Below are 25,401 nucleotides of genomic sequence, written 5' to 3' on the forward strand. Positions count from 1 at the left end.
CACTCGTTCAAGATGGCAGAGCACAGGTGGCAGCCCACAGGAGCAGAGATGCCGTGCCAAATATGTGGAGGCAGCAGCCGAAATTGCCCCCGCATGGTGGCCAGGGCTCCATACATTGTGCCCACCAGATTCCGGAAGGACAGCAGCACCAAAAACCAGAAAAGAAGCTGGCAACGCCATCACTGAGGACTGTAGACTGCTACGTGCCACCACATCCACAGTCAGGACTCAAGAAACCTGGGAAACACCGAGGCACCCAGCACCACAGCCAGCGCCCAAAGAGGTGGGGAGCCCTACCAGCTGCAGGCAGCCGCAGGGACCTGCAGAGCGGAGTGGAGTTGCCACACGCTGTGCAGTCTCCACTGAGGCCAGGCTGCAGCAGGTAGCTGGGGCCAAAAGAGTGACCTGCAAGGAGGGAGGTGCCACACTGAGCGTGTAGGATGGGGAGTCTAGAAGGGAAGCTGCCATTGTTTGGGATCTCCAGCCCTGCAGTGCTGGTGCGCCACCATGTCAGGGCTAGAGCCGCCCCCCACCACAGGCACTGGAGGCGTCTGCGCAGCCCATGCACTGGCCATCTGTGCCAGAAGCCCCTGCAGTGCCCGCACAGCAGCATCCGGGGGGGGGGGGGGGGCTGCCCCTGCTGTCCCTGTGGGACCCAACACAACCACCCACAGCGACACCATGCATCCTGGGAAACCTGGAACAGCACTGAGTCACAGAGACAAAATGACTCCCAAAACCAGGGACTTCCCTGAGAACACACCAAGCTCTAGAGCCATCCCAGCACTGCGCTCCAAGCACAGCCCGCAGTTTCCCAACGCTGGCACCCCCAGCAATCACCCGAAAACTCCAGAGCCCAACACAATGCTCTGAACCAACCCTGACTGAGACAAAAGTCACCAACTGCCCCAGATGAAGGGGTCTCCCAAACGCCCTTCCCATACCCTGGGGTCAGAGATCAGAGCATGGGAAAAGCCCGTACAGGCAATGAAGTGTGGATATGACAGCCTAGTCAGAGAGCAAGAAAACTAGGTAAGTTTTCCCCAGAACTGGTCTGAAAGACTTTAGGAAGTTGAAGATAAACAATGATGGCTGATTATCATAAACAAGCTGCAGATGGTGTTTTCCTACTCTCTGTTTTATTTTTTTCTCAAAGATTGTTTATAAGAAAGGTGTCTTGTTAATTAGCGAATCAGGTGAAATGTATTGATTAATTGACCAACCAGGTCTATCTGTATTGGCACAATGTACAAAAAGAGGATTCAAAGTAAAGACGTGCGCTTTATGCAAACCAGCCTTCTGGAGAGTCTGTGTCATTTCTTACTCGATAGTGACAATGAAGCAGTAGCAAGGGCAAGGGGAGGAGGAGTGCAGGGCCGTGGCTCTGTGAGGGCAGCCCCGACACGTGCCGCTCCCACTGCTCCTGCCACAGCCCGAGTTCTGTCTCCTGCAAACCCTCTTAAACTCACATAAAACCCTAACACTCTCTCATCTTATAGCAAAACACTAAAAATGCATAAACTCTTCTGTTAAACACACTGTCCTTAAAATAGAATAACCTAAACATTTCTGTGAACTCCACAGCTTTAAATTAACAAGTTTCAGTTATAGAGTTTTTTAAGTGCTTATCTCTTATCACTTCTGTTTACAATATCTACAAAGTAATTTTCAATCTAAAAATCACTAACTACTACCTTTCATATTTGTGCATATCTAAAACATTCATACCAACTCCTGTTGAAATTAATAGTAAGTTTCTAAATATACCAAGTCCATCACCACAACCAAGCATACTAACACAGGTAAAGTTAACAAACAGAGAGGGGGAATGCATACAATTCCACAAATGTCAGTATTCGATAAGCAACAACCCCCTCTTCACCAGCTACAAATCTTTGAAATAACAACGCACCTGTGATTTCACTTAGACTTCAAAAATCAGACACTTAAAAATTTTAAATACTATCCCTAACAGATGTTAATGTTACTTCTGATAGTTTTAAGTTCATTTGCTTTTAATGCTCAAGTTATAACTTGTAAGTCTCAAGTAATTAACATGCAGCATGCACCTAGTAATATTGTACTTTAGAAGCTCCTAAACTTGATAGTAAAACCCACATAGAACACACCAATAAGTAGAAAGATTGAGTTTAATAAATATGTTTTAAAACAGAAAAAGGCAGAATTATCGTGGCATATGCCTCCTAAGAAGAGGAGGGGCTTTAGCTACAGAGAGCCAGTCCCTGATATGAATGCAAGCAGGCAGCTATTGGTCAGTGGTTGTGGGTTGTGACCAACCAGAGTCAAACGTGGAGTCTTTTGAATAGCCTATAAAAAGAGCTGGGTACCCGAATAAAGACTCTCTGCTGCATGAAACCTCAATGTTTTGTCATCTCTCCATCCCACACACCGCAACCAAAGTCCATTGTGACACTGCAGAAACAAGACCATTGCTCACAGAACCAAGCAGCCACTGTGACACTGCAAGGTGTCATTGAACCAGGGAGATCATTGTGACACTACAGAACCTCATAGTTCTAAGGGTTTATTGTGACACAGCAGGGGCCCATGGAACCAATTGTCCATTGTGACAATGTGGATCCGAGGAGACCATGGTGACACTATGGGAGCTCATGGAACCATGGATCCACTGTGACAAAGCAAGGCCTCATGGACCTAAGGAGACCATGGTGACATCATGGAACCTCATGGAACCAAGGGTTCATTGTTACAGTCCAGAACCAAGGAGATCATTGTGACAGTAGAGAACTTCATGGGACAAAGATTCCATTGTTATGCAGTGGGGCTTCATGGAAGCAAGGAACCACTGTGACACAGCAGGGCCGCAGGGAACCAATGGTCCATAGTGATACATCAGATCCAAGAAGACCATGATGATACTATGGAACCTCACAGAACAAAGTGGCCATTGTGACACTGTGAGACCTCACTGGAACAAAGGACATGGTTGATACGACAGAAGCTCCTGGAAACTATGGGACATTTTGGCACTGCAGAGCCTCATGGAACCAAGGAGACCATGGGACACTGAGGAACCTCATGGAACCAAGCAGCCATTTTCACACTACAGAAACAAGGAGACCATTGCTGATAGTAGAAAACATCATTGAACTGAGAGGCCATTGTTATACAGGGAGGCCTTGTGGAACCAAGGGGCTATTGTGACACTCTAGAGCCCCATGGAACCAAATATTCATGGTGACACAGCGGGGCTGCCTGTAACCAAATGTCCATTGTGATACTGCAGATCAAGAGACCAGGGTGACACTATGGTAGTTTATGGAACCAAGGGGCTGTTGTGACACACCAAGGCCTCATGGAACCAAGGACAGCATTGTGGCAGTGCAGAACCAAGGAGGCCATTTTGACAGTACAGAACCCAATGGAAGCAAGGGTCCACTGTTATACAGCAGGGCCTGATGGAACCAAGGGCCATTGTGAAACTGTGAGGAATAATGGAGTCAAGGACACCACTAATACTGAAATCCACTGGATAGAAACCTTTGAACAGAGTTTGAATATTTGAAAGCAGGTATTCTTTATTACAGCATGGTGGTCACTTGGGCCATCTTTCCTCCATTCGAGTGTACTGACCATCAAGTGAACAGAGTTTTTTGCAGACACACTGATTACATAATCGCGAGCTCTCCCTGCTTTCTTTGACTTTATTTGATATAGTTGCACCCCTTATCAGAAGTCTTTATGTGGTTCTTTGGGGTCTGTTTCCAACATCTGGTGTCCTTTTTAGAGGCCGTTCCTCAACTCCTGCGTTTGAGTAAGGGCAATATTGTTTTGCATAGCTTCTGCTTTGTCAGCCTTGCAGAGCAGAGCTGGCATCCTACTCGTGTTTTGTGTGAGTGACATTCTTTATCTGTTTCTCTGAGGTTGTGCTGTTCTGTTCTACTGTCCTCATCACATCCCCCCTTTTCTTGAGAAAAAGTTCAGTTCCTTATATGCACTGGTCTCTCAATAGCTCCATTTTATAGCATTGTGCACTATAACACTGAATTGTGATGGAAGTGAAAGCCATACAGCAATTATTGTGGTGACCATCACAAACAGATGTTTTAACCAAACACAGCTGGGTAATCAGGAAGGAAGTTTGGTTTAGATTTCTTCAAATGCCCAGGAGGTTTCATCTTGAACTGTGTATTGAAAGAATTTTTAAACTATAACACTCTGTCCCAAAGTCAGTTCTTGAGCTTTCTGGATCAATAAAAGAGCAGCTGCTACTGCCCTCAGACAGCCCAGACAGCCCTGGCTGACACTGTCTGGTTGCTGGGAATAGTAGGCACAGCCCTGCTGCAGTCCCCAGGAACTGTGACAGCATTCCCCGTGCTGGGTTTTGTCTCTCATAGGGAAACAGATCCAATGGGTCCATGGGGTCTGGGAGCCCCAAAGCAGGGCCCGCATGAGGGCTCGCTGGAGCTGTGAAAAGGCAGCCAATGCCATACCAGTCCACACTATAAAGTCCTGCTGAGCTGCCTTCAAAAGCTCTCACAGCGGCTTTACCAGCAGCCCATAATTGCTGATGCACAGCTGACATCATCCCCCGCCCTGAGAAATGCCTGTGACTCTCTCATCCTTCATGGCTGTGGGAGTTGGCAAATTGCTTCTTTTCCTTCCTGTCCCAACCCCCTTTGTCCCTGGAGGATTTTGAATCCCAGGTAGGCTTCTGTGGTCTGGACTGTTTGTACTCTGTATTCACTTAGTCCCAGAAAATTCCACAATGCCACAGTCTGATCCCTGCATTGCTGCTGAGTTTCAGTGGCCTCAGAATGCCATCTCCAGACTGGAACAAGACTCCAAGAGGCTTCTGATGCTTCCATTCCTCCAGTTCTTTTGCCACTTGGTCTCCATATAAACCTCTGTGGTATAACTGGCCGAGTCAGTTGGGTTCTTCTCACTGTGTTTGGACTTTCCCATTCAGAAGTAAATAGTTCTTTACTTTCACTATTCAAAGAAATACAGAAAAGGCCACTTTCAAATTCCATACTGTGAACCATTTTAATTTTTCACTCCAGGTTGTTAGCAAGGTACAAGGATTTGCTACTGACGTGTGTATATCTTCCATTGTCCCATTTATGGCTCTAGGATCCTGTACCAGCCACTAATCCTCTCCATTTGCCTTCTTAACTGGCAAAATATGGATATTACATTTGGATTAATATTCCTTTAACTGGCCTTATTTTATAAATCTTTCCACGAGGGATAATAACCCCCTACAACTTTATTTTTTTCAAAGGGTATTGCTTTTGCCTTACTGGTCCTGCTCAGGGTTTCAGTGTATTTCTTACAGGCTCTGCTTTTCTGAGTCACTGGGGCACCTCTCCAATCCAGACTACCAGATTTACTGCATCCTTAAGTGATACAGATGACAGATGGATCACATCTGATTTTGAAGACTGCAATGCAAAAATAGAGTCTTCCACATAATTAGACTTTGGAGTAATAACCTGCATTTTGCCATTTTAATCTTGATTTTAGCATTCAGGTTTTCCAAAAATCCTCCAAGGAGAGGCTTTAGTAAATTGAGTAGATCCATTGTTTTCCTAATTTAAAATCAATGGGCCAGGAAAATGGCTGAGTTTCATGATTCCCTGTTGCACCAATGATTGTTATAGAATCATTGCTCAAGCTTCCTTTTGCTGTATTTAGCATAGAGTGTCCAGCTCCTGTAGCCACTAAAATTCTAACTACTCATTGACCTCCTCCCTCCCAGCTTAGCTGTGACCAGAGGTTCTTCTGGGAAAGAATCCTCTGGTCCCCCTCAGTGACCATCGGTGGTGGTCACGAGAGGGAGGTTTTGTGTTGTAACTGCAGACAGTCTTTTTTCAAATGCCTCTCTTTCTTACAATGTGCACACTGACTAACACCAAGTCTCTTTTCTTTCTTCCTCTGCTATTTGATGAGCCCTGAGGGAAAAGATTGAATTGTGGAATAACTCACATTGGAAGAGTGTCCTTTGCAACAGAGCCTTCAACTGTACCAAATGTGGCTTCACTTACAGCTGTTCTGATTGGTTCTGATAATCCACCTGCCCTGTGGTCTCTGGAGTGTGGAAGCTTCTTAAGTAATTGTAATTTGCTCAGTTTTACTCAGCTGTGGAGCAGAAGGTGCTACAGGGGTCTCTGAAGCAGTCAGAGCCTCCACCCACAGTGGTGATCACTGCATTTATGCACAAGAATCGGCCTGGGCACAGCAGGATCTGCTCATCTCTAGGGCTGCCCCAAGTCCCCACCTGGAGAGCTCCCAAACGTTTCAGTCCCACACTTAATTTTGACAGTGACTCATTTCTTCTCATTTTGGACTTGGTTCATTTTGAGGGCTCTTGACTGAACTCCATCCCTTGGTTTCAAGTTGATGGCCTGTCTCAGACCAGTCTCTCCTCCGCTCTGTGTGGACAATGAGATGGGAGAGTCCTTGGGCCACCCAGGGGACCGATGACTTCAGTGCTCTGGTTGCACATCAACAGAGCTTTGTTTCATTGCTTCAGATGCCCCCTCTCCTCTTCTCTGCTGGCATTTTAAATAATCCTATTTTCAAAGTCATCAGCTCTGCTCTTCTCCATGTCTAAAAGCGAACCAAAAAATCTGAAAGAGAAAACACCAGTCATAATTGCGTATGTTTTCTCATGCATCTTTTCTTAGCTGTGTATTTTGGTTTCAAAACAGAGTAACTGAATTACTTAATTAATCAGGGACTTGAGATTTGAAAAGTGAGTTTCATCTGCTCCCCTGCAGGCACCCAGGAAAATTTGTTTTCTCAAGACTCCCTCTGTAGCCAGTGGAGACAAGAGAACATTTGGAGGCTGGGTGCTCCCAGCCAACACACAAAACAAAAGTTACAAATCTCTTCCTGGACTTTTCTCTTGCTCTGCACTCGGGTTATTTGATGGCAATAGCAATGAAGGACTGCATGGGCACAGGTGCATTTTGGTGCAGACAGGTGACAGCTCAGATTGTGACACTCTGGGTGGATCCATAATAAATTCCAGTCCTCATTTAGAGTACGAAAAAAACAAGTTTTACCTGGTCCCTATTCTGCCCTCTCCATTCCTTTCCTGAAGAGCCAAAGAGGAAAAAGCCGTGGAAGACAGCAGAGGGCTGCAAAAGAGATACTTGGGATTGTTTATTTTGGAATCAACAGATCCTCAGGGGCTCCTGGTCCAAAGGCAAGTACTGAAAAGTAGAAACAAGGAAGTTCATTGCATGGATTGGATGTAATTTCACAGTTTAGTATTTGTGCTGTAGATGTGCTGTGTTTGGCACATGGGTGTGACAGATGTTTGCAGTACGTCTGAGTGAGCTGGGAATTTCCCAGCAATGGGGGGAAATATCCAATAGCTCTTTAAAATCCTCTGTTCTGGTGAAAGAATTCTTTGGGAGTGTTTGGAAATGGTAGAAAGAACACAATAAAATCCCTGGGCTCTCTACCTGAAATGGGAAACAATCGGAGTGAGAATTGTTCGAAGCACGATCTCTGTGCTCTATAGCAAGACTGCAGGAAAAGAAAGAAGCAGAGAAGGAAGGATAGAAATGTTTGTCCAGACTGTGAAATTATCCCACTTGTTTTTGCCACGTTCCTGTCTCAGCAGGATGAGCTGGAATTCAGCATGGGAGCAGAAAATGAAATAGCAGTTACTGAGTTCATCCTAGAGGGTTTCCCAGAGCTTGATCCAAGACTGCAGGTATTTTTCTCTCAGGTCCTTCTGCTCATGTACCTGACAACAGTGATGGGGAATGCAACCATCATTTTCCTGGTGTGTGTGGATCACCACCTGCAAACCCCCAGGTACTTTTTCATCAGCAACCTGGCCTTCCTGGAAATCTGGTTTACATCCTCCACAAGCATCAAACTGTTTGTGATGCTGAGTTCTGGTCAGAACACTCTCTCACTAAGCATCTACTTTGCCCAAAACTATTTCTATTTCGCCCTGGGCTGCACAGAGTTCATCCTGCTGGTTGTCATGTCCTTTGACTGCTACGTTGCCATCTGCCAACCTTTGCTCTACGCTGCCATCATGAAGCCTCAGCTCTGTGTCCACCTGGTTGTTGCTGCTTGGGTCCTCGGCTTTGTCCTGCTGAGCTACCGGCTGCTCTTCCTCTTGGAGCTGTCTTTCTGTGGCTCCAAGATCCCCCATTTCCTTTGTGACAACTCCCCTTTGTTCAAACTGTCCTGCTCTGACACCAGCCTCCTTTGGAAAATAGACTCTGTCTTCATATCGCGTGTTGTGCTGGGTTCCTTATGTTTGACTCTGGCATTTTACATCTGCAACCTTTTCTGTGTTCTGCATTCTTCCAGCAGCCTCTGGGAGGAAGAAAGCTTTGACTACCTGTTCTTCCCACCTCATCACCTTATCCATTGCCTATGGGAGCTTCATTGCTCTCTACACGTGTCCTGCAGAAGATGTTTCCTTGAGGACCAACAGAATTGTAGCTCTGCTGAACACAGTCCTGTACCCGTTCTTAAATCCATTCATCTACAGCCTTCGGAACAAATCTGTGATCCTGGTCCTGAGCAGATCCATTGCCAAGGCAAGAACAAAGCTTTTCCCCTAATCATGGTGCATTTCTGGAAAGCCATCCCAAGAATCTGGTGACATCTGTTGCACAATACCAGTGCCTGTGAGGGCAGCCTCCAAACAGGGCTGCCTCAGGACACTGGTGCTCCTGCAGCCTTGTGCTAGGTTAACAGATAAGAGACTCATCTGCACACCCAGACAGGGCACCAACAATGGCAGCAGGAGAAACTCAGTTCATTCTCTGCCCTGGCTGCTCCCAGGGCCATCACTGGAGAGCCACCAGCTTGTTAAGAACACATCTCCAAAGCAGAGAAGAGCTCAGAGGAACAGTGGCAAGTGACAATCCCAAGTACAGCTCCTGAGCAATGGACACCTTGTCCCAGCTCTTTCCCTGGGACAGCCATCAGCCCCAGTGTCCAGGTTTGAAACCCCAAAAGCACTGAGAGCAGGTGGGGAAGACTGGGGGAACTGGAGGAGACTGGGAATTAACTCAGGTGTATTGGGAAGGACTGGGCTGTGCTAAGACTGCCTGGACCGGCACTGCAGTCCTACTGGGCTGTACTGGGGATGAACTGGGCTGTACTGGGAGGGATGGGAGGGGTTGAAAGGGCTGATCCCGCCTCTGCTGCCTCCCATTTGCCGAGGGTTCTGCCCATCACCGCCTATAACCAATCAGCGACGGGGACCAGGGACTCAGGGGCAATGCCTGGAATCGGCTCCATCTTTTCGGTTTTGCCTACAACTCCCGCCACGGCCCACGGCACGACAGCGCCCCATTGGTGCCGGGGCTACAATGCCCGTCATGCTCCGCACTCAACAACTCCCCCACCCCCCGGTATCCACCCCCCATCTGTCCCCTAAGTGTCCCCCAGACCCTCCAGGATCCCTCAGTGCCTCCTCAGCCCCCACTCGGGACCCCCCAAAAGCATCTCCGGATCCCCTGAGTGCTCCCAACCCCACAGATGCCCGGTACAGCGACTTCTGGGAATTCATCTCCTCTTATCCCCCTCGGCCCCAGAGCCCCTCATAACACAGTTCCGCGCCTAAAACTTCTGCCGTGCCCCGAGCCATAAAGAGCCCGGTTGGACCTCCCCAAGCTCCCCACAAGGGCTCCCGTACCGTTTGCGTTCCCCCCGAGGACCTCAAGTCATGGCTCCCCCTAAGTGTCCCCCAGACCCTCCAGGATCCCTCAGTGCCTCCTCAGCCCCCACTCGGGACCCCCCAAAAGCATCTCCGGATCCCCTGAGTGCTCCCAACCCCACAGATGCCCGGTACAGCGACTTCTGGGAATTCATCTCCTCTTATCCCCCTCGGCCCCAGAGCCCCTCATAACACAGTTCCGCGCCTAAAACTTCTGCCGTGCCCCGAGCCATAAAGAGCCCGGTTGGACCTCCCCAAGCTCCCCACAAGGGCTCCCGTACCGTTTGCGTTCCCCCCGAGGACCTCAAGTCATGGCTCGGACGCAAAAGTGTCCCCCAAGTGCCTTCCTGGATTCCCAAACGCCGCGTTCCAGCCCTTCCGGGACTACAGCTCCCATCATGCTCCACGGAACACGTACAGCGCCGTTCCAACCGGGATTTTATCTCCCGCGCGCCACCGAGAGCCACTGCAGCTGCGCCTAGAAGTCCCGTGATGCTCCGCGGCCCCGTTAAACCGTATTATACCCACGCCTACAACTCCCATCACCCCCCGCGCCCCAGAGAGCCCCGTTCGGGCCCCCCAAGGCCCCCCAGACCCCGAAGGGCCCCAAATTCCCCTCCCTGACCTCCAAGGGCCCCCCAGGACCCCCAAGTGCTCCCCCTCCGGACCCCGAACTGTCCCTCAGAATCTCTGAGTGCCCCTCCAAGTGCCCGCCCGGCTCCCCCAAGTGTCCTCCACACCCTCAAGTTCTCTTTGAATTCCCACCCCAGATGCAAAACTGCCCCAAATGTGCCCCAGAAATGTCTCCAGGGACAGTAAAGTGGGCCCCCCTTGGCCCTATCAGAGAAAAAATCGTAAAAATTTTTCAAAAAGGACTACAGATATTACTAGTTACCATAAAGTGGAAGAAATTAATAGCCAATAGAGCTTAATTAATTTATGAAGAGAATTGTGTTACTTAGAACCAATGATCAATAATTTTCTTGCTTGCTAGAAATCTATTGATTTTTTATTATAAATACAATAATTAGGTAAGAAAAATAAATAACAATACCATCATAAATTAGAATAATATAAATATCATTTTATTAATTAGATTTTATTTATAAGGAAAAATACTTAATTTTTTTCTATGTTTTGGGATGTCAGTCCCAGGTGGGCGATGTCAGACATGGTGAGGCTGGGGGTGAGCCTGTCCAGACAGGGTCAGCCTGCAAGGTGCTCGTTCTTCTCTGTGCCCAGACTTCCTAAGGAGACATTCAGCATCAAGATCACCTGGGGAATGCTTCTATCACCTCTTCTCTGAAATTAAAATAAAACCATATTTCCTTTATTAAAACCAAAAATCATGATATGCTGTCTGGAATCTTGCTCCTTTACAGAACTCCAAACTGACTCCAATCCCTGCACAAGCCCTGGAGACTTGAAGACGACTGAAGGGAGACAAAGAGCTCCTGAGAGACCTATAAGAGCAGACTTTGGCCTATTGAGGATGCAGATTTGGGGAGTACCAAATCAGGTACTGATTTTTTTAAGAGAAACAGACCTTAAAAACAAAGGGTTCCAGGAAGGATGGAAACACTTCAAAAAAGAAATCTTGAAGGAGCAAGATTAGGTAGTCCCTTTGTGCAGAAAGATGACCCAGAGGGGGACATGACTGGCCTGGCTGGGCATGGAGCTTTTGCAGGAATTTAGGGGTTAAAAAGAGGGTGCAGCACCTTTGGACAGAGGGGCAGGTAAATCAAGAAATGTCTCAGGATGTTGTTAGGTTCTGCAGAAAGAAAATGAGAAAGGTGAAATGTCAATTAGGACTTCACTTGGATACTTTTGTGAGGGATAATAAAAATGTTTTTATAAATACATTAATGTCAAAAGGAGGGGTAAGGACAATCTGCATTTCTTATTGTGGGGGATATGGTTACCAAAGATGAGGAGAAAGCTGAGGTACTTCACCCTTTCTTTGCCTCAGTTTTAAACAATAAGACAGGACATCCTCAGGACAAGTGTTCTCCTGAGCTGGTAGATGGGCACAGGCAGCAGAACAGCCCCTGGAATCCAGGAGGAAGCAGCTGGGGACCTGCTGAGCCACTCAGGTGCTCACAGGTGTCTCTGGGAGCAGATGGGATCCATCCCAGGGGGATGAGGGAGCTGGTGGATGAGCTCCCCAAGCTGCTGTCCATCAATTACCATCAGTCCTGGCTTAGCAGGGAGGTCCCAGAGGAGTGGAGGTGTCAGTGTGAGCCCATCCCCAAGAAGGGCTGGAAGGAGGATCTGGGGAACTCCAGGCCTGTGAGCCTGACCTCGGTGCCCGGCAAGGTTATGGAACAGATCACCCTGAGTGCCATCACAGGGCACCCACAGGATGGCCGAGGGATCAGAGCCAGCCAGCATGAATTTCAATATCTGCACTGATGATCTGTGTGATGGGACTGAGTCTAGCATCAGAAAATTTGCAGATGACTGCAAGCTGGGTGTGAGTGTGGATCTGCTGGAGGGTAGGTGCCGGCGTCGGCTGCCAGTGGTCTCTGCCTCAGCACGGGAAAAGGTGGTTCTGGACAGACCATGCTCTCGAAGAAGGAGTCTGGACTCTTGCTTTTGGTCTTCAGTTGAGTTTATTGTTCCTTATCTACAAAGTTTTTCTGTCTGTCCAGCCGAGGTCTGATCAGCAAGACAGCCAAGGGCACTCTCTCCCGCCCACCGGGAGGTTGTCTCTTTTATAGTAGAAACTACGTATAAGACATTTACCTTTAATTTCCAATACTTTTCGCCCTTGTTGGCAAGTGCACTTTCTCTATGAACCAATCCACACATGCCAACATCATCCTGAACATGGATGCCAAGGAGAAGAAAGAAGAAGGACAGGGCACGCCCAAATTCCTCCATCTTGGAACTCCTGATCCATGCACAGAATTCTAGACCCCCCTGTACAACACATAAAACCCCCCTGTACAGTGCATTCTAACTTAAGTTCTAACAAGTGAATAACATCCCCTCACCATTCAGACATGAAATTCTCTCATCTCCTCACTTTCAGGTGTCATTTCTTTAAAAGGATCAAAGTCAAGCCACCAGGTACTTTTGGCAACATAATTCTTTATATAAGGTTGGCAATTTGCTCTATGAATTAAGGTCGAATTTCCAGGTGTCTTTGGCTTCCTGCCAGGGTCTCCGAGCCCCTGCCAGGGCTTTGAGACATCCAGGGCATCCAGAGAGATGCTCTGGGTTCCGACAGGTAGAAGGGCTCTGCAGAGGGCCCTGGACATGCTGGATCCAGGGACCAAATCCAACAAGGTGAGGTTCACCAAGTCCAATGCCGGGTCCTGCACTTTGGCCACAACAACCCCTGCAGCGCTACAGGCTGGGGACAGAGTGGCTGGACAGCAGCCAGGCAGAAAGGGACCTGGGGGCACTGATGGACAGCAGGCTGGACATGAGCCATCAGTGTGCCCAGGTGGCCAAGAAGGCCAATGGCTCCAGGCCTGGATCAGGAATGGTGTGGCCAGCAGGAGCAGGGCAGTGATTCTTCCCCTGTGATCAGCACCGGTTGGGCAGCACCTCAAGTGCTGTGTCCAGTTCTGGGCCCCAAATTTAGGAAGGACTTGGAGAGGCTGGAGCATGTGCAGAGAAGGGCAACAAGGCTGGTGAGGGGTCTGGAACACAAGTCCTGTGAGGAGTGGCTGAGGGAGCTGGGGCTGTTTATCCTGCAGAAGAGGAGGCTCAGGGAGACAACGTGGTGTCAGGGCACAGGTTGGACTTGATGATCTACGAGGACTTTTCCAACCTTGCTGATTCTGGAATTCTCTGAAACCACCCTTGGGGCAGTTGCAGGATGAGCCCTGGGCCTCCTCTGCAGAAGCTCCAGCAGCCCAGGTCCCTCAGCTTCTCCTCCCAGCCCCAGAGCCCATCCTGTTAGTCCTGCAGAGCCTCTGCAGCCCCTCCTCACTGCCCAGAACAGGGAGCCCCACAGGCAGACAGAGCAGCGCAGATGTGCCCCCCTGGCCTGGGGTGCCTCTGGCAAGGGAGCAGCATGAGGCACTGCAGGAGCCTGCAGACAATTCCTGCAGCACTTGGAGGATGATCCTGCTCCCCAAGGGACGTTCCCATGGTGCCAAGTCAGGAACTGCAATGGGGAGTGGGGCCAGAGAGGAAAGGGCAAACAGGGATGGGCTGTTTGCAGGGGAGGGACAGAGGGGCAGGAATGGGCAATAGGAAGAAATCTGGATCAGGGATGGGTAAAGAAAGCAAAGATGAAGCAAAGAAAATGCTGAGGGTAGTTTGGAGGTGGCTGCGAGGCAGCCCTGGCTCTGAGCAACAGCAGCTGCAGTGGGACAGGAAACTCCCTGCTCATGGGAACAAACTTTCCAGCTGACTGCAGAGGCCAGGACAAAGCTGAGTGGTTTCCCTGGTGTCCCCCAGCCCTTGCTGGCCCCAGGGGCTGATGGCATTTGTGCTCCCTCAGGTTCATGTCCCCACAGCAGCAGCATGGGGGTGCTCCCGCCTGCTCTGTGCAATGCAAACAGGGGCTCCTGAGCCAGTGCTGCCGTGGCTGTGCCTGCAAGGATGCGGCACCTCTGTGAGCTGGGGGAGAGGCCAGGGCTGCAGAGGGGGGATGTTGTTGGCAGCTCCATGAGGATGCTCTGGGACGCTGCCCTGGGCTGTGCAGCGCGCTGGGGATGGATCAGCCCCTGCTCTGCTGCTCCTTCCCGTCTCCCCCAGGGCCCTTGCAGAGCCCCAGCCATGCTGTTTGTCCCCAGCCTGCCCACGGCCAGCCTGGGGCTGCTCACCCTGGGGCTTTTCTGTGCTGAGCATTGGCCTGGCCGTGTTCTTGAGAGAGCCTGGGCAAGGAGCCTGGAGCCCCCAGGGCCTGGCCTGAGGCGTCAGCGCTGCCCCAGCAGTGCCCATGGCCTGTCCCTGCTGCAGCCCCGGCACTGCCACCCCCAGCACTGTGCCCGGCCCTGAGAGCACTCAGGCCCTGCAGCAACACCAGGGCCACCAGGGCAGCGGGGCAGGACCACGGCAGCAGCACTGGCAACACCAAGTGCTGCTGCTGCTGGGCACAGCTTCTGTGCCAGCACTGATCTGCCCCAGCTCTGCACACAGACATTGCTGCTGCAGCTCCAGAGAAGGCAACAAAAGAGGGATCTCTGGAGAAAACTCTGCTGGGAGATCCTTTAGTTCATTTAATACCACTGAGAGCACAGCTCCTCATTGTCACAGTCTGTGGCACAGCAAAGGTGGAGAGAAACAAAGTCAGAAATGGCAGAAACAATTGTCTAGCTTTAGGAAGAACATTAAAAAACCAAAAAGACAGAGAATTCAAAGAACCAAAGCAACAGAGCTATAAAAGATGACTTTTATTACAAGTGATTTTCAGAAATTGGCAATCAGTTTAATGCTTCCTAATATATCAAATCAATCATCAGTCTCCACACTGCAGCCTTGAGCTCCTGGTTCCTCAGGCTGTAGACAAGGGGATTCAGGGCTGGAGGCACCACCGAATACAGAACTGACACCACCAGATCCAGGGATGGGGAAGAAATGGAGGAGGGTTTCAGGTAGGCAAATACTGCAGTGCTGAGAAATGCATTTCTCCTGCATTTCTCCTTTTCACATTCTTTCAGTCATCTCCTGAGAGGTCCACTTTGTTCTGGTGCTTTTCATGAACTGATTGTACTCTTGATTTAGATGGAGATTGTAGTCCTGATTTCAGGTGTAGAAACATCTGAACACAAACTCCCTCGGTCAGCCCATCTTCATCTTCTAGATCACTTTCAAGATGTCCATGGGGATGTTGGAATGATTATCACACAGCTCCGTTTCTGGCTGCAGGCTCTGGCGATTGTTTCTCTGCATTCAGTCTGGCTTGCGTTCCCTAACAATTCCTGGTAGCCCGTCGTGTTTTCTTAGGGTATAACAGTAACAATGAAAACCTTACCAATGGCACAACTGCCCAGCCCACAAGGAAAAGAAAAGAACAAAGTGTAGAGTTCTTCAAATATTTGTCCTGCTTTGCTGCAAGTGTTGTGCTGCACACACAGTGTGGAAAGCTGCAGTTGGTGGCACACCTTGTGACAGAAGCTGCACCTCGTTCTCCAGGAAAGGTTCTTGGAAAAAGCAAACAGGACTGAGGAGAAGATTCTGGAAAAACTGAAAGAGCTTTTAAGAAATTAAATGAAAATTGAAACAATTCAAGACATTTTTCTCTATTTATTTTTATGTTCCCCTTTTCCTTCTTGCACTAGTTGTCCATCCCATTAATTCCAAAAAGATCTCACCTCTAAGATCCATGAGTTGGCAAGTTTTAGACATTGTAAAATACCATGACCTACACACAGTTTGGTTTACCCTGGTTTTCTTGGAAAGCAATGCTGGAGAGGTAAGTGCAGTGCTTGGGTCAGGTACAAATTCTGCATTCAGGGAATGCGCTCCGAGAGTGTTTGACCATTCAGCAGGGACAATGCACAGCAGCGACTGAGGGGATTCCTGTGCCCCTGTGCAGGAGTCCAGACTCTGGGTCTTGGCTGAACTCGGCAAAGTTCCTGTGTTTGGAGAGGCTCAGGGGCTGCCCTCGGCGAGTGTGGAGCTCGGGGCGGGGGCGAGCGGGCAGCGGACAAACGGACACGGGGACAAACGGCCCCGGAGCATCAGTTGCAGCAGCAGCAGCAGCGGCAGTGGAGGCAGCAGCGGCAGCAGCAGCAGCAGCAGCGAAAGAAGCAACTTTATAGATTCCCGTCTCCACTCCCTCTCCCGCTGTCTCGCTCCTCTCGCGCTCTCCCTTTCCTGGTGTCCCCGCCTCTCCCAGGTTCTCTCTCCAACCCCGAGCCCGGCCCCAGTTCCGGCCCTGACTCCTCCCAGAGGCCGTGGAGGGCACAGGCGGCGCTGCCTCTCCTGCCGCCTCCGCGGCTTGTCCGGCCCAAGCTCTGCTGCTTGGCAGCGCAGCCGCTGGCCCCGGGCCGCCGCTGTCCTGTTCCAGAGAGCGAACGCCTGGGGATGGCCGGTTCGGGGCGGGTGAGGGACGCTCGGGGGCCGTTGCTGGCCCCGTGCCGAGCGCTGACAGCCGCGTCCCGCCGGCAGGGAAGGCACACAGGGCCTGAAGGAGCAGTACTGGCTGGGCTCACTGCTGGGCCGGGGCGGCTGTCGTGTCAGAGCCAGAGCCAATGTCTTCGCCGCAACGCGGCTCTCGGACGGTGCCCCGGTGAGCGGCGAGGCCAGGGCGGGCGCAGGAGGAGGGGGCGGAGGAGGAGGTGGGCGGAGGATGGGGCTGGGCAGGGCGGGCGGCGAGTTGAGCCCACTTCTGTGCTTGGCTTGCAGGGGGCCCTCAAAAGGGTGCCACGGAACCATGTCCAGCACTGGGGTGAGCTGGTGAGTGAGCAAGGTGCCGTGTCGGGCAGGGATGAGCCGAGGCCCGGCAGGGTGGAAGCCGCCAGGACACCTCGAGGGGGAGCGGGCGTGGGGCCAGCACAGGGCACAGAGCATCCCAGGCTGGCTGAGGGCTTCCCGACCCCCAGCACAGCATCCGCCCCACTGACGGCATTGTGCTCCTCTCACAGCCTGATGGCACCAGCGCACCACTGGAGATTGTGCTGCTGGCCAAGGTGTCCACTGGCTTCCCTGGTGTCATCCAGCTGCTGGAGTGGCTTGAACTCCCCAAAGACATCTTGATGGTTCTGGAGCAGCCAGAGTAGTCTCAGGACCTGCAGCATTTCATTCGGGCACGGGGGTTCCTGCCCGAGGAGGTGGCACAGCAGCTGTTCTGCCAGGTGCTGGAGGCCGTGCGGCACTGCACCAGCTGAGGGGTCCTGCACAGGGATATAAAACCAGCAAACACCCTGATTGACCTGGCCACGGGGCAAGCCAAATTGATTGATTTTGGCTGTGGCACCTACCCACAAGAGACAGCCTACATTCACTTTGCAGGTGAGCCCACGCACAGGTGTGCTCCCGGTTCTGGTATATCATGGCCCAACATGTCAGGGCCCAAGCTGGGTGTGGCAGCAGGGATTCTCCCTTTTGCTGCCCTTCATGGCCCTGAGATTTCAGCCGAGTTGGGTTTGAGCAGTGCTGAGTGGGGAGCCAGTTTCCAGCCCTGCTGGCAGCCTTTGCCCACCACTCTGCCCAGGACTGGGGCTGGGGCTGGGTCTGGGGCAGCCAGCCCAACAAAAACACCCGTGGGTGGGGGTAGCATAGTGGGGGTGGCCAGAACCTGTGCCCCTTCCAGTTTGGTGTGCAGGTGAGAAAGGGCTTGGGCTGTTCCACTCACCTGTTTTTTTCTGGATTCATAATGTTTTTGGGGCAATGCAGGCAGGGACAATGAGGGCATGGTTTTCCCCAACACTGAGTGGGTTTTTCCTTGTCATGGTTGGGCCCCGCCAGGGCTTCCGCTGCCCTCTTCCAACCCCAGTGACTTCTTTTCCAACCCCAAGTCTGTACACAAGTACCAGGTGCTGGCGAGAGGGCAGTGGGTCACCCCAGTGTGCCACTGGGGCAGCCCCCAAACACCCAGGGATGCTGGGGCCAGGCTCTGGAGCAGCAGCCCCATGATGAACTCCATCTGTATTCCATAGGCAGGGGCTGCTTTGCTGTGCAGGCAAGGAAGGGCTTAGGCTGCTCCACTGCCCTTGTTTGCTTTGGGATCACCCTTATTGTGGGGGGCAGTGCAGGGGGAAGGGAGAAAACCTGGGCTTCCCTCACCCGTGGGTAGGATTTTCCCTGGCATGCAGGGGTTGGGTCTTCCTCAAGACCCTGACAGACAAGATTTTTTACCTTTTTTCTTGTTTCCCCTTTTTGTCTGTAATCTCTTTTCAATAATTTGTTTTTCTAGATGAAGCATTCTAGGTGGGGTCCAGTCTGGATCGGGAAGTTCGCTGAGGCTGCTCTGGGCTCTGCCAGGGCTCTGCTGGAGCTCAGCACTGGGCCGGAATCGGCCAAAGAAAAAATGGTGTCAACTGCAGCACAGACTTGCTTGAGCATTTTGGCAACACAGCTCAAGCTTGCAGAGTGGACACCTCTAAAGGAAAACATGACACCTCCCAAAAATTAAACTTGTTCAATAACTTCTGAAATGGTATCAATTTGGGATGACCCCAAATGACATTTTTCAACTTGCTCAAGCTGTAGCTCAGCTCTTTTCTGAGCAGTTCTCTCCCCCACCTGCCTTTTACTTCCCAGCTGCTCCCTCTTTTCCCCCAGTGAGTTCCTAGCCCTTCACAGTCTCCATCACACTGTTGCCTTCCTTGGTGCCCCTTGCCATGAGGAAGGCTAGGCCTCAGGGTTAGGGACACATCCTGACACTTGCTGAGGAGCAGCAATGTCTCAGCAGATGTGTGGGATTTTAGTGTCATTCAGAGCCACTCTCCAGCCCTCAGCTCTCCTCACTGCTGAGCTCCCACTCCCTTTTCCTGGTCCTTGCAGCAGGATGAGCTCTGTGGATCCCCTCGAGACTCTGCACCACTTCCCAACCCACACACCCCCCTCATTGAGGCTGAAGCTGAAGCTTCTCTGTCTCCTCTGGCACTCCAGTCCAGTCCCCTGTGTGGGGAGCCCCAGTCCCAGAGCACAGCACACAGCAGTGCAGTCCGGGCTGGAGCAGCTGCCCTGCAGCCCTGGCTTGGCTGTTTGTGGCAGCTGAATGCTCCCTGTTTCCAGCTGTCCCTGCAGGATGGCCCCAGGGCAGAGCCCAGCCGGGCTCCCACTGCAGCCCCTGGAGCTTGGGGCAGACAGTGCTCCCAGAGCTGAGGTTCACGGGGAGCACCCGGAGCTGTGCCTCGCACTCTGCTGCCGTGTGTCACAGCACAGGCTGGCTTGTACTGTGTGACTGTATCAGCCCCTGGTGTGACAGACAGGGCCTTACCCACTCACATCTCTCCCAAGGCTGCAGCATTTCACTGGCCAGAACCTGAAGGGGCGTAGAGATCAGACCAATGACATTTTCCAGACTGGGTTTTTCAAAGGCCCTTTCTAAGGAAGGGCTGGAGAATAAACGCTATTTGCCACATGAACACCGGGGTGAGTGGTCTCTTTGTCTCCAACCCACTCCCACCCCCGGGCCAACACTACAGCCACCCAGTCCCTCACACATCCCCCTTGTGCCTTCCCACTGCCTTGTCCTGTCAGTGGTTCCACAGCCCCTCATCCCTTGGTGGCCTTGTCTGCTGAGGGTCTCCCCCAGCCCGGCCAAGCTGCTCAGCAGCAGCACTGCAGCCCCACAGGAGCTCCAGAGGAGCTCCATCAAGAGGCACCTGGGAGCCCTCAGCAATCCAGCCAGCAACACACGGCCAGGAAGACACGGATGGCGGTTCCTGCCTGGGACAGGGCTTGTGCCCATCTCCAGGCACCGGTCTCACAGGGATCCCTGTGGCTCCAGCCTCTGCGCACCCGCTCTGTTGGCAGCACAAAGGCTTCAGCAAAACCACCAAAGGCCAAGGGGCTTCTGGCTATTTTCCCTGCCACACTGCCTGGGCAGCTTGCTGAGCCGAAGTACACTCTTCCCCCTCTTCCCCTATGCCTTGCAGACCCTGGGCAGCAAAATAAAGATTCTGAGAGTCTGTCTATTACAACACATCCTATATTTATATGCTAAAACAGAACTAAAAGAATGAAAGAACAATGTTTTAAAAAAATCAAAAATTCCCACTGGCTCAGGTGGACAGAGTCTCTGGGATCAGCTCTCTGCAGAGCTCCAGCAGCGCAGACAGCCGAGCCCTGACAGATGAGGCCGTGTTCTCCATGCCCTGCGGAGCTGATTATGCAGGTTATCGAAGATGGAATACCGACCTCTCTCTACTGCCTGGAGGACATACAGTGTTTGAATTGCCAGGTTTCCAACAGTGGTGCTGATGTCATTTCCCATATCTTCAAGGGCTAAAAGAGAGAGGAACAGAGCCATGGTCAGATCCCAGAGCTGAGGGGACCCGAGGAGAGCCCCCTGCCAGGGCCATCCCAGCCCACTCTAGCCATGGCCAGGAGGGAGCAGGGACCAAGGGGCTCAGCCCGAAGCTGCTGGCCACGAATGCCCCAGGTGGCCCTGAAATCTCTGTGTGCTCTGCCCACGCCGGCCCTCATCTGCACAGGGCCGCGTCCCTGTGCCAAGGCCTGGAGGAGGCTGCAGCCCGGCAGGCGCCAGGGCAGGAGGCGACCAAGCCCCCTGCCAGGGGACAGCAGCAGCCCATGAGTCCTCACCTCTGCCACACGCTGATTCTCATTGTGGCAGTGGAAGAAGAGTGGCAGCAGGCTCTGGCGCAGGTGTGTCTTTAGGGCCTTTTTTTCCTTTTCCTGTGGAAGAGTCACCAATGTTCGGAAGAGGAGTATGGAGAGCAGCTGCACCTGGCTATAGTCCTGTATGAAAGGAAGAAAAAAAGACCTCAGCATCAGCTGCACAGGGCTCAGCTTGGTGCAGACCTGCAAATCCACAGGGCACAAAGTGTCTGAGAAGCACCCAGTGACTGTGGCTGGGGGCAGTGAGCCTTACATGGTCAAAGAGTGGCAGGAGCGCCTCAACCAGCTGCAGTGTGATGGGGCCGGCTATCAGCGTGTCATTGTCCAAGATAATAAAGCTGAGTAGCATGACAGTCATGCTAATTATCTCTCCATCTGTGTCCTGCAGGAGCTCCACAAGGCTTTCAGTCAGGCTCCACATTTTTTCAGTCTGTGCAGAACACAAGTTTGTGAAACGCCATCCATCCTGCTGCCACAGAGCCCAGACCTAAAGGTCTGTCCCGAAGCACTCGGACAGCTGAACTGGGAGGCAGGAGAGCTAGGAGCAGCTGCCCCAGTGCACAAAGCCCAGCCAAGCCCAAGCAACTGCATTCCCCAGCACAGCCTCAGTTGCTGCCCCCTTCTCACCATTGAGGGATCGTCAATGAGCTCGAGAAGGGCCCTGAGTGCCAGGTGACACCTCTCCCTGCACTCGCTCTGCAGCTGCCTTGACAAGATTTGCAGGACTCTGTTAGCACCATGTTCACTCAAGTCCAGCAACTCGAGGACCTGAAAGGCACAGGGCAGTGTCAGGGGACCCGGCCAGCAGGAGCTGGAACCGCACAGGACTGGGCCCAGGCAGCAGCACAGGGCACGGGCACCGTCCCGGGCAGCTGCGGCTACGAGAGGGCAGAGAGCTGGGAGGCAGTGCTGGCCATCAGGCTCACCTCTGCAAGGAAGGCCAGGGCGGGCAGCTCCCAGCGTGGCTCCTGTGTGCTGAGCAGCCGGAGCAGGTAGCGAGTAATCCGAGAGCACAAGGGGATGGAGACACAGGACATCTCCCTGGCAGGAGAAAAAGTCACCAAGACTGTGGGCCATGGGGACAAACCTGTGCCAGGACTGACTCACAGAGGTCTGGTCTTTCCCCAGCATCCTGCAAAAGACCCTGGGCTATTTGGGAGGCGGCTCCTTATGGGCACCCTCCTCTCCCAGCCTTATCCACTCTGTTTGGCCATCCCACAGTCAAGGCCCTCTGGCTCATGACCACAGGGACTGTGTGGAGCTTCCTGGGCACAGAGAACAAATGTCAGGGGCAGCGGGGAGAAGGGGGTCTCACCTGGCCAGCAGACCCACGGCATAGTGGTGGGTGTCAGCACACAGCAGCGTGTCCCAGCCACACTTGCGTTCCATTGCCACCACCACATCCTCATGCTGCATTCGGCAGAGCAGGGACTTCAGGGTCCGCACTGCAAACCTGCGTGCAGAGCAAAGCCCCGGTCACGCTGGAGCACTGGCTCCTGTTGGGGCTGGTGGCAAGGCCGTATTGCTGCTGGCATCCCTTCCAGAAGTTATCGACCTCCTCTGGCATATCCAGAGTGCTGAAGAACACTTGGAAGAGCAGATGCACAAAGAGGTGGGGGAAATACACCGTCACCATATGTGGGACGCAGGGCACCTGGAGTATCTTCCACATCACCACAGTGGCCTGCAAAGGACAAAACCCCTCGAGACAGCGCTCAGTGCCGAGGTGTCCGTGTGGCAGGGCCTGAGCAGGGGAGGGAGAGGCCCGGAGAGACACAGGGGAGCAGGGGCCTGGTGCCCCTGAAGCTGCCCCGAGGCCAGGTTTCAGCCCAGCGCCTGAGGCAGGGAGAAAGCTGGCTGCCACTCTGCCACTGCCCACTGTCCCTCACCAGCAGCACCCAGGCAGCCCAGCCCTATGGGGACAGGCCCCTGAGGGGCCATGAGGGAGCATGGCAGCAGGCTCGGGGACTGACGTGCCAGGGCTGGCAAAGGGAGCAGCCAGAGGGCCCTGGAACTCTCTGTTGCTCAGACAGCTGGGACAGGCTGTACAGGCTGATGGGCTGGGGAGCCCTGAGCGCTCTGGGTAGGTGGGCCCCATACCTGTCACAGGATGGGGCCACACGCAGGAGTGTCATGACTACATCAGCGGGCTGGTCTTCAGTGAGATCCAGCAGTGTCCTGTTCAGCCTGTGCTCTGCAAACTGATTGGCCATGAGCCACTGGTGGATGTACCTGACCATGGCGGGCACCTGGAGAAGGCACAGGGAGACTTGGAAAGCTGCCAGAGGGAGGAATGTCCCCAGCTTCCCCAGAAAAGTGCTTCCCTTCCCACCACACTGCCATGGCCTCAAAAGCTTCCAGCGACCAGTGAGTGTGGCTTGGGAGGCCAAGCAATTCCTGGGAGGATCAAAGCCTAGCCACACGCTGCTTACTTGCTGTGGATTGGAAAAACCCTCCTCTACGAGCATATCCAGCAGGGCAGCACTGGTCTTGGTTTTGAAGATGGGCGAGTATGCTCTGAGCCCAGTGCCCATGGTGCTGGTCTCTTCCTCCCGAATTCTCTTGATGAATTTGCAAACCAGCTGTAGAAGAAGGGCAAGAAGCCAGGAATGTTCCACAGAATGCTCCAAGCATGGTGACAGCAGGCCCAGCTCAGGTGGGGATGGCTGCAGATACCTGTGCTGTTCTGCGGAAGTGGCCATGGGCAGGGTCCTGCTCTTGTGTGCGCTCCACGGCTGCATCTGGCAAAGAGCGAGTGCAGCCAGAGCTGAAGGGCTGCGGGAGAGGCCGGAGAACACAGCCCAGCCCTGCACTGCCCAGGCAGGGACAGCCCCGGGATGCCCCAGGGGATGGAGCATGGCTGCTGTGGGGTGTCTGCCCAGCCCCTCTTCCATCCTATGGGCATGTCTCCAGGGAATGGGATGCAGTGGGATGCAATAATGCCAAGCTGGCTGCAAGCACCAGTCCTGTGGCCCAGCTCTGCCACTCACCCTCCTGTGGCAGCTTGAGTGGCACCACCTCTTCTGTCTCCTGTGCTGGGGCAGCTCCAGGACCTTCTTCCTCCTCCTCTACCCAGGCCAGCTTGGGCACTCTTGGGGGTCTCTGCTCCATGTCACTGACTGGATTTGTGGCTGCTTGCAGGAGAGATGCCTCGGAAAAACTCCAAGTCAGCAAGTCCTGCAGTCATGTCTGGAAAGCACCTTCAAGACACAAGCCTCAGGAGGGCTACAGGACAGCACGTCCTGCACTCTAGTCTGGAGGCCTCCTGCCACAAGGGCAGGAGAGTCCTGTCAAGGATGGTGGTCTGGCCTCGAGGGCACTGGAGGCAGGGATGGGAGATGCCTCCAGGGCACCAAGGCTCACGGTCTGCCTTCGAGGGCACCTGCAGAAGAGAAGCCTCGGGAAAGCCACGGGTCACCAAGTCCTGTGATCTGGCCTTGAGGTCAGCTGCAGGAATAACACCTCAGAAAGGCTCTGGGTCAGACACGAACGAGTGCACTGTGAGGGGGCTCCTCACAGCACCGCTCTGTCTCATCCTGTCCCGTCGTGTGCTCCAAGCACTGTGGCATGATCTTGTCACCACCAGCTCCTATGTCACCACATGTCACAAAGGGCTCTTGGACACCTGTTCCATGGCATGGTGACCATGCTGCACCGTGTCACAAAGGGCCCCTGCACACACCACCCCTGCCCTGGAGCCATCCCCCAACCCACCCAAAGTGGCCCAGGTTGGAAGGAATCCCTGGCCCCAAGTGTCTAAGACAGCCCGACAGGGTCTTTAGGAAGAGCTCAAACCTTCAGCAAACACTGCCCTGCTCAGCAGAAGGAGCCCCCAAGGCTGCCGACACAGGCCCCCTGGGAAGGGCACGGGGCCTTCCACAGAAGCTGGCACGGCCTCCTTGGGACACGTCCCAGCTGGTGGCCATCCTAAACCAGCGGGTGTGACACAGACAAGGAACGTGTGGGCCAGAGCACAAATGCTGCTCTGAGCCCTGGGGCCCGGGGAGCGCTGACATCAGCAGGTGTGGCAGAGTCCCTGCCCAAGCAGAGCTGCCACCCCTCAGCCCTGGCAGCGCTGGTGCCTGTCTCCTGCCCCAGAGACCTGTGCCCCGGGGGCCCATGTGCACTGGGGGCTGTGCTCCTTCCTGCAGGGGCTGCTGGCAGGAGCACCTGGAGCAACTGCTGGCAACACTTGGTCTCAGTCAGAAGCTCTTACTCCATTCTGAAATTATTTTCTCAGTGAAGTAATTTTCTTCAGCACAAAAACACCTTAGTGGGGAAAGCACAGAAGAATCTGACATTTAACAAGCCTCACTTCAGGAAAGCTTTACTTCCCATTGCTCAACTCAAGTAGTTCCAAAAACTTGCAAACTTCCCAAATTGATTGGGATGGCCTGAGAAGGTGAAGAGTTGGAATTTTGCTTCCCATCTCAAAGCAGCAACTCATTTGCTTTAACCTCATCCACTGAGAGTCACTTTACAGAACATAACACTACACAGAG

The 25,401-nt window shown here is 52.8% G+C and overlaps 2 protein-coding genes and 1 long non-coding RNA gene across 6 annotated transcripts; 1 reads left to right on the top strand and 2 right to left on the bottom strand.

The window, feature by feature from the left end:
- Positions 1-3,540: 3,540 nt before the first annotated feature.
- On the bottom strand, positions 3,541-10,119 carry LOC120505884. Of its 4 annotated transcripts, none has more exons than XR_005628370.1 (3): positions 9,967-10,119; positions 7,053-7,127; positions 3,541-6,614 (listed from the first exon to the last, which is right to left on the bottom strand). It is a non-coding gene; the product is annotated as an uncharacterized LOC120505884 (long non-coding RNA). The 4 variants fall into 4 exon arrangements; XR_005628369.1 differs by having other exon boundaries at positions 7,053-7,202; XR_005628371.1 differs by lacking the exon at positions 9,967-10,119 and adding an exon at positions 9,665-9,696 and having other exon boundaries at positions 7,053-7,202.
- Positions 7,213-9,339, top strand: LOC120505883 (olfactory receptor 6M1-like). Its single transcript, XM_039716829.1, is given in 2 exon segments — positions 7,213-8,293; positions 8,295-9,339. Coding segments are annotated over 2 exon segments (945 nt in total). The 5' UTR covers positions 7,213-7,636; the 3' UTR covers positions 8,583-9,339.
- A 12,693-nt stretch (positions 10,120-22,812) lies between the features above and the next one.
- LOC120505882 lies at positions 22,813-24,057 on the bottom strand. The gene is made up of 3 exons (XM_039716828.1): positions 23,332-24,057; positions 23,000-23,148; positions 22,813-22,828 (listed from the first exon to the last, which is right to left on the bottom strand). Exons 1-3 carry the CDS (start codon positions 23,791-23,793, stop codon positions 22,813-22,815), a joined length of 627 nt encoding a protein of 208 aa, XP_039572762.1. The 5' UTR covers positions 23,794-24,057.
- Between the last annotated feature and the right edge of the window lie 1,344 nt (positions 24,058-25,401).

This window comes from Passer montanus, unplaced genomic scaffold (genome assembly GCF_014805655.1).
Source record: "Passer montanus isolate IOZ18808 unplaced genomic scaffold, ASM1480565v1 scaffold364, whole genome shotgun sequence".
NCBI lineage: Eukaryota > Metazoa > Chordata > Aves > Passeriformes > Passeridae > Passer > Passer montanus.

Bases quoted from the DNA above. Each gene is read 5' to 3' on its own strand.
- LOC120505882 (XM_039716828.1), bottom strand. From the start codon at position 23,793: ATGGAAGAGGGGCTGGGCAGACACCCCACAGCAGCCATGCTCCATCCC. The intron at 23,149-23,331 runs GTAAGCAGCGTG...TGCCTTCTCCAG, and splicing joins GTTTTTCCAATCCACAGCAA to GTGCCCGCCATGGTCAGGTA.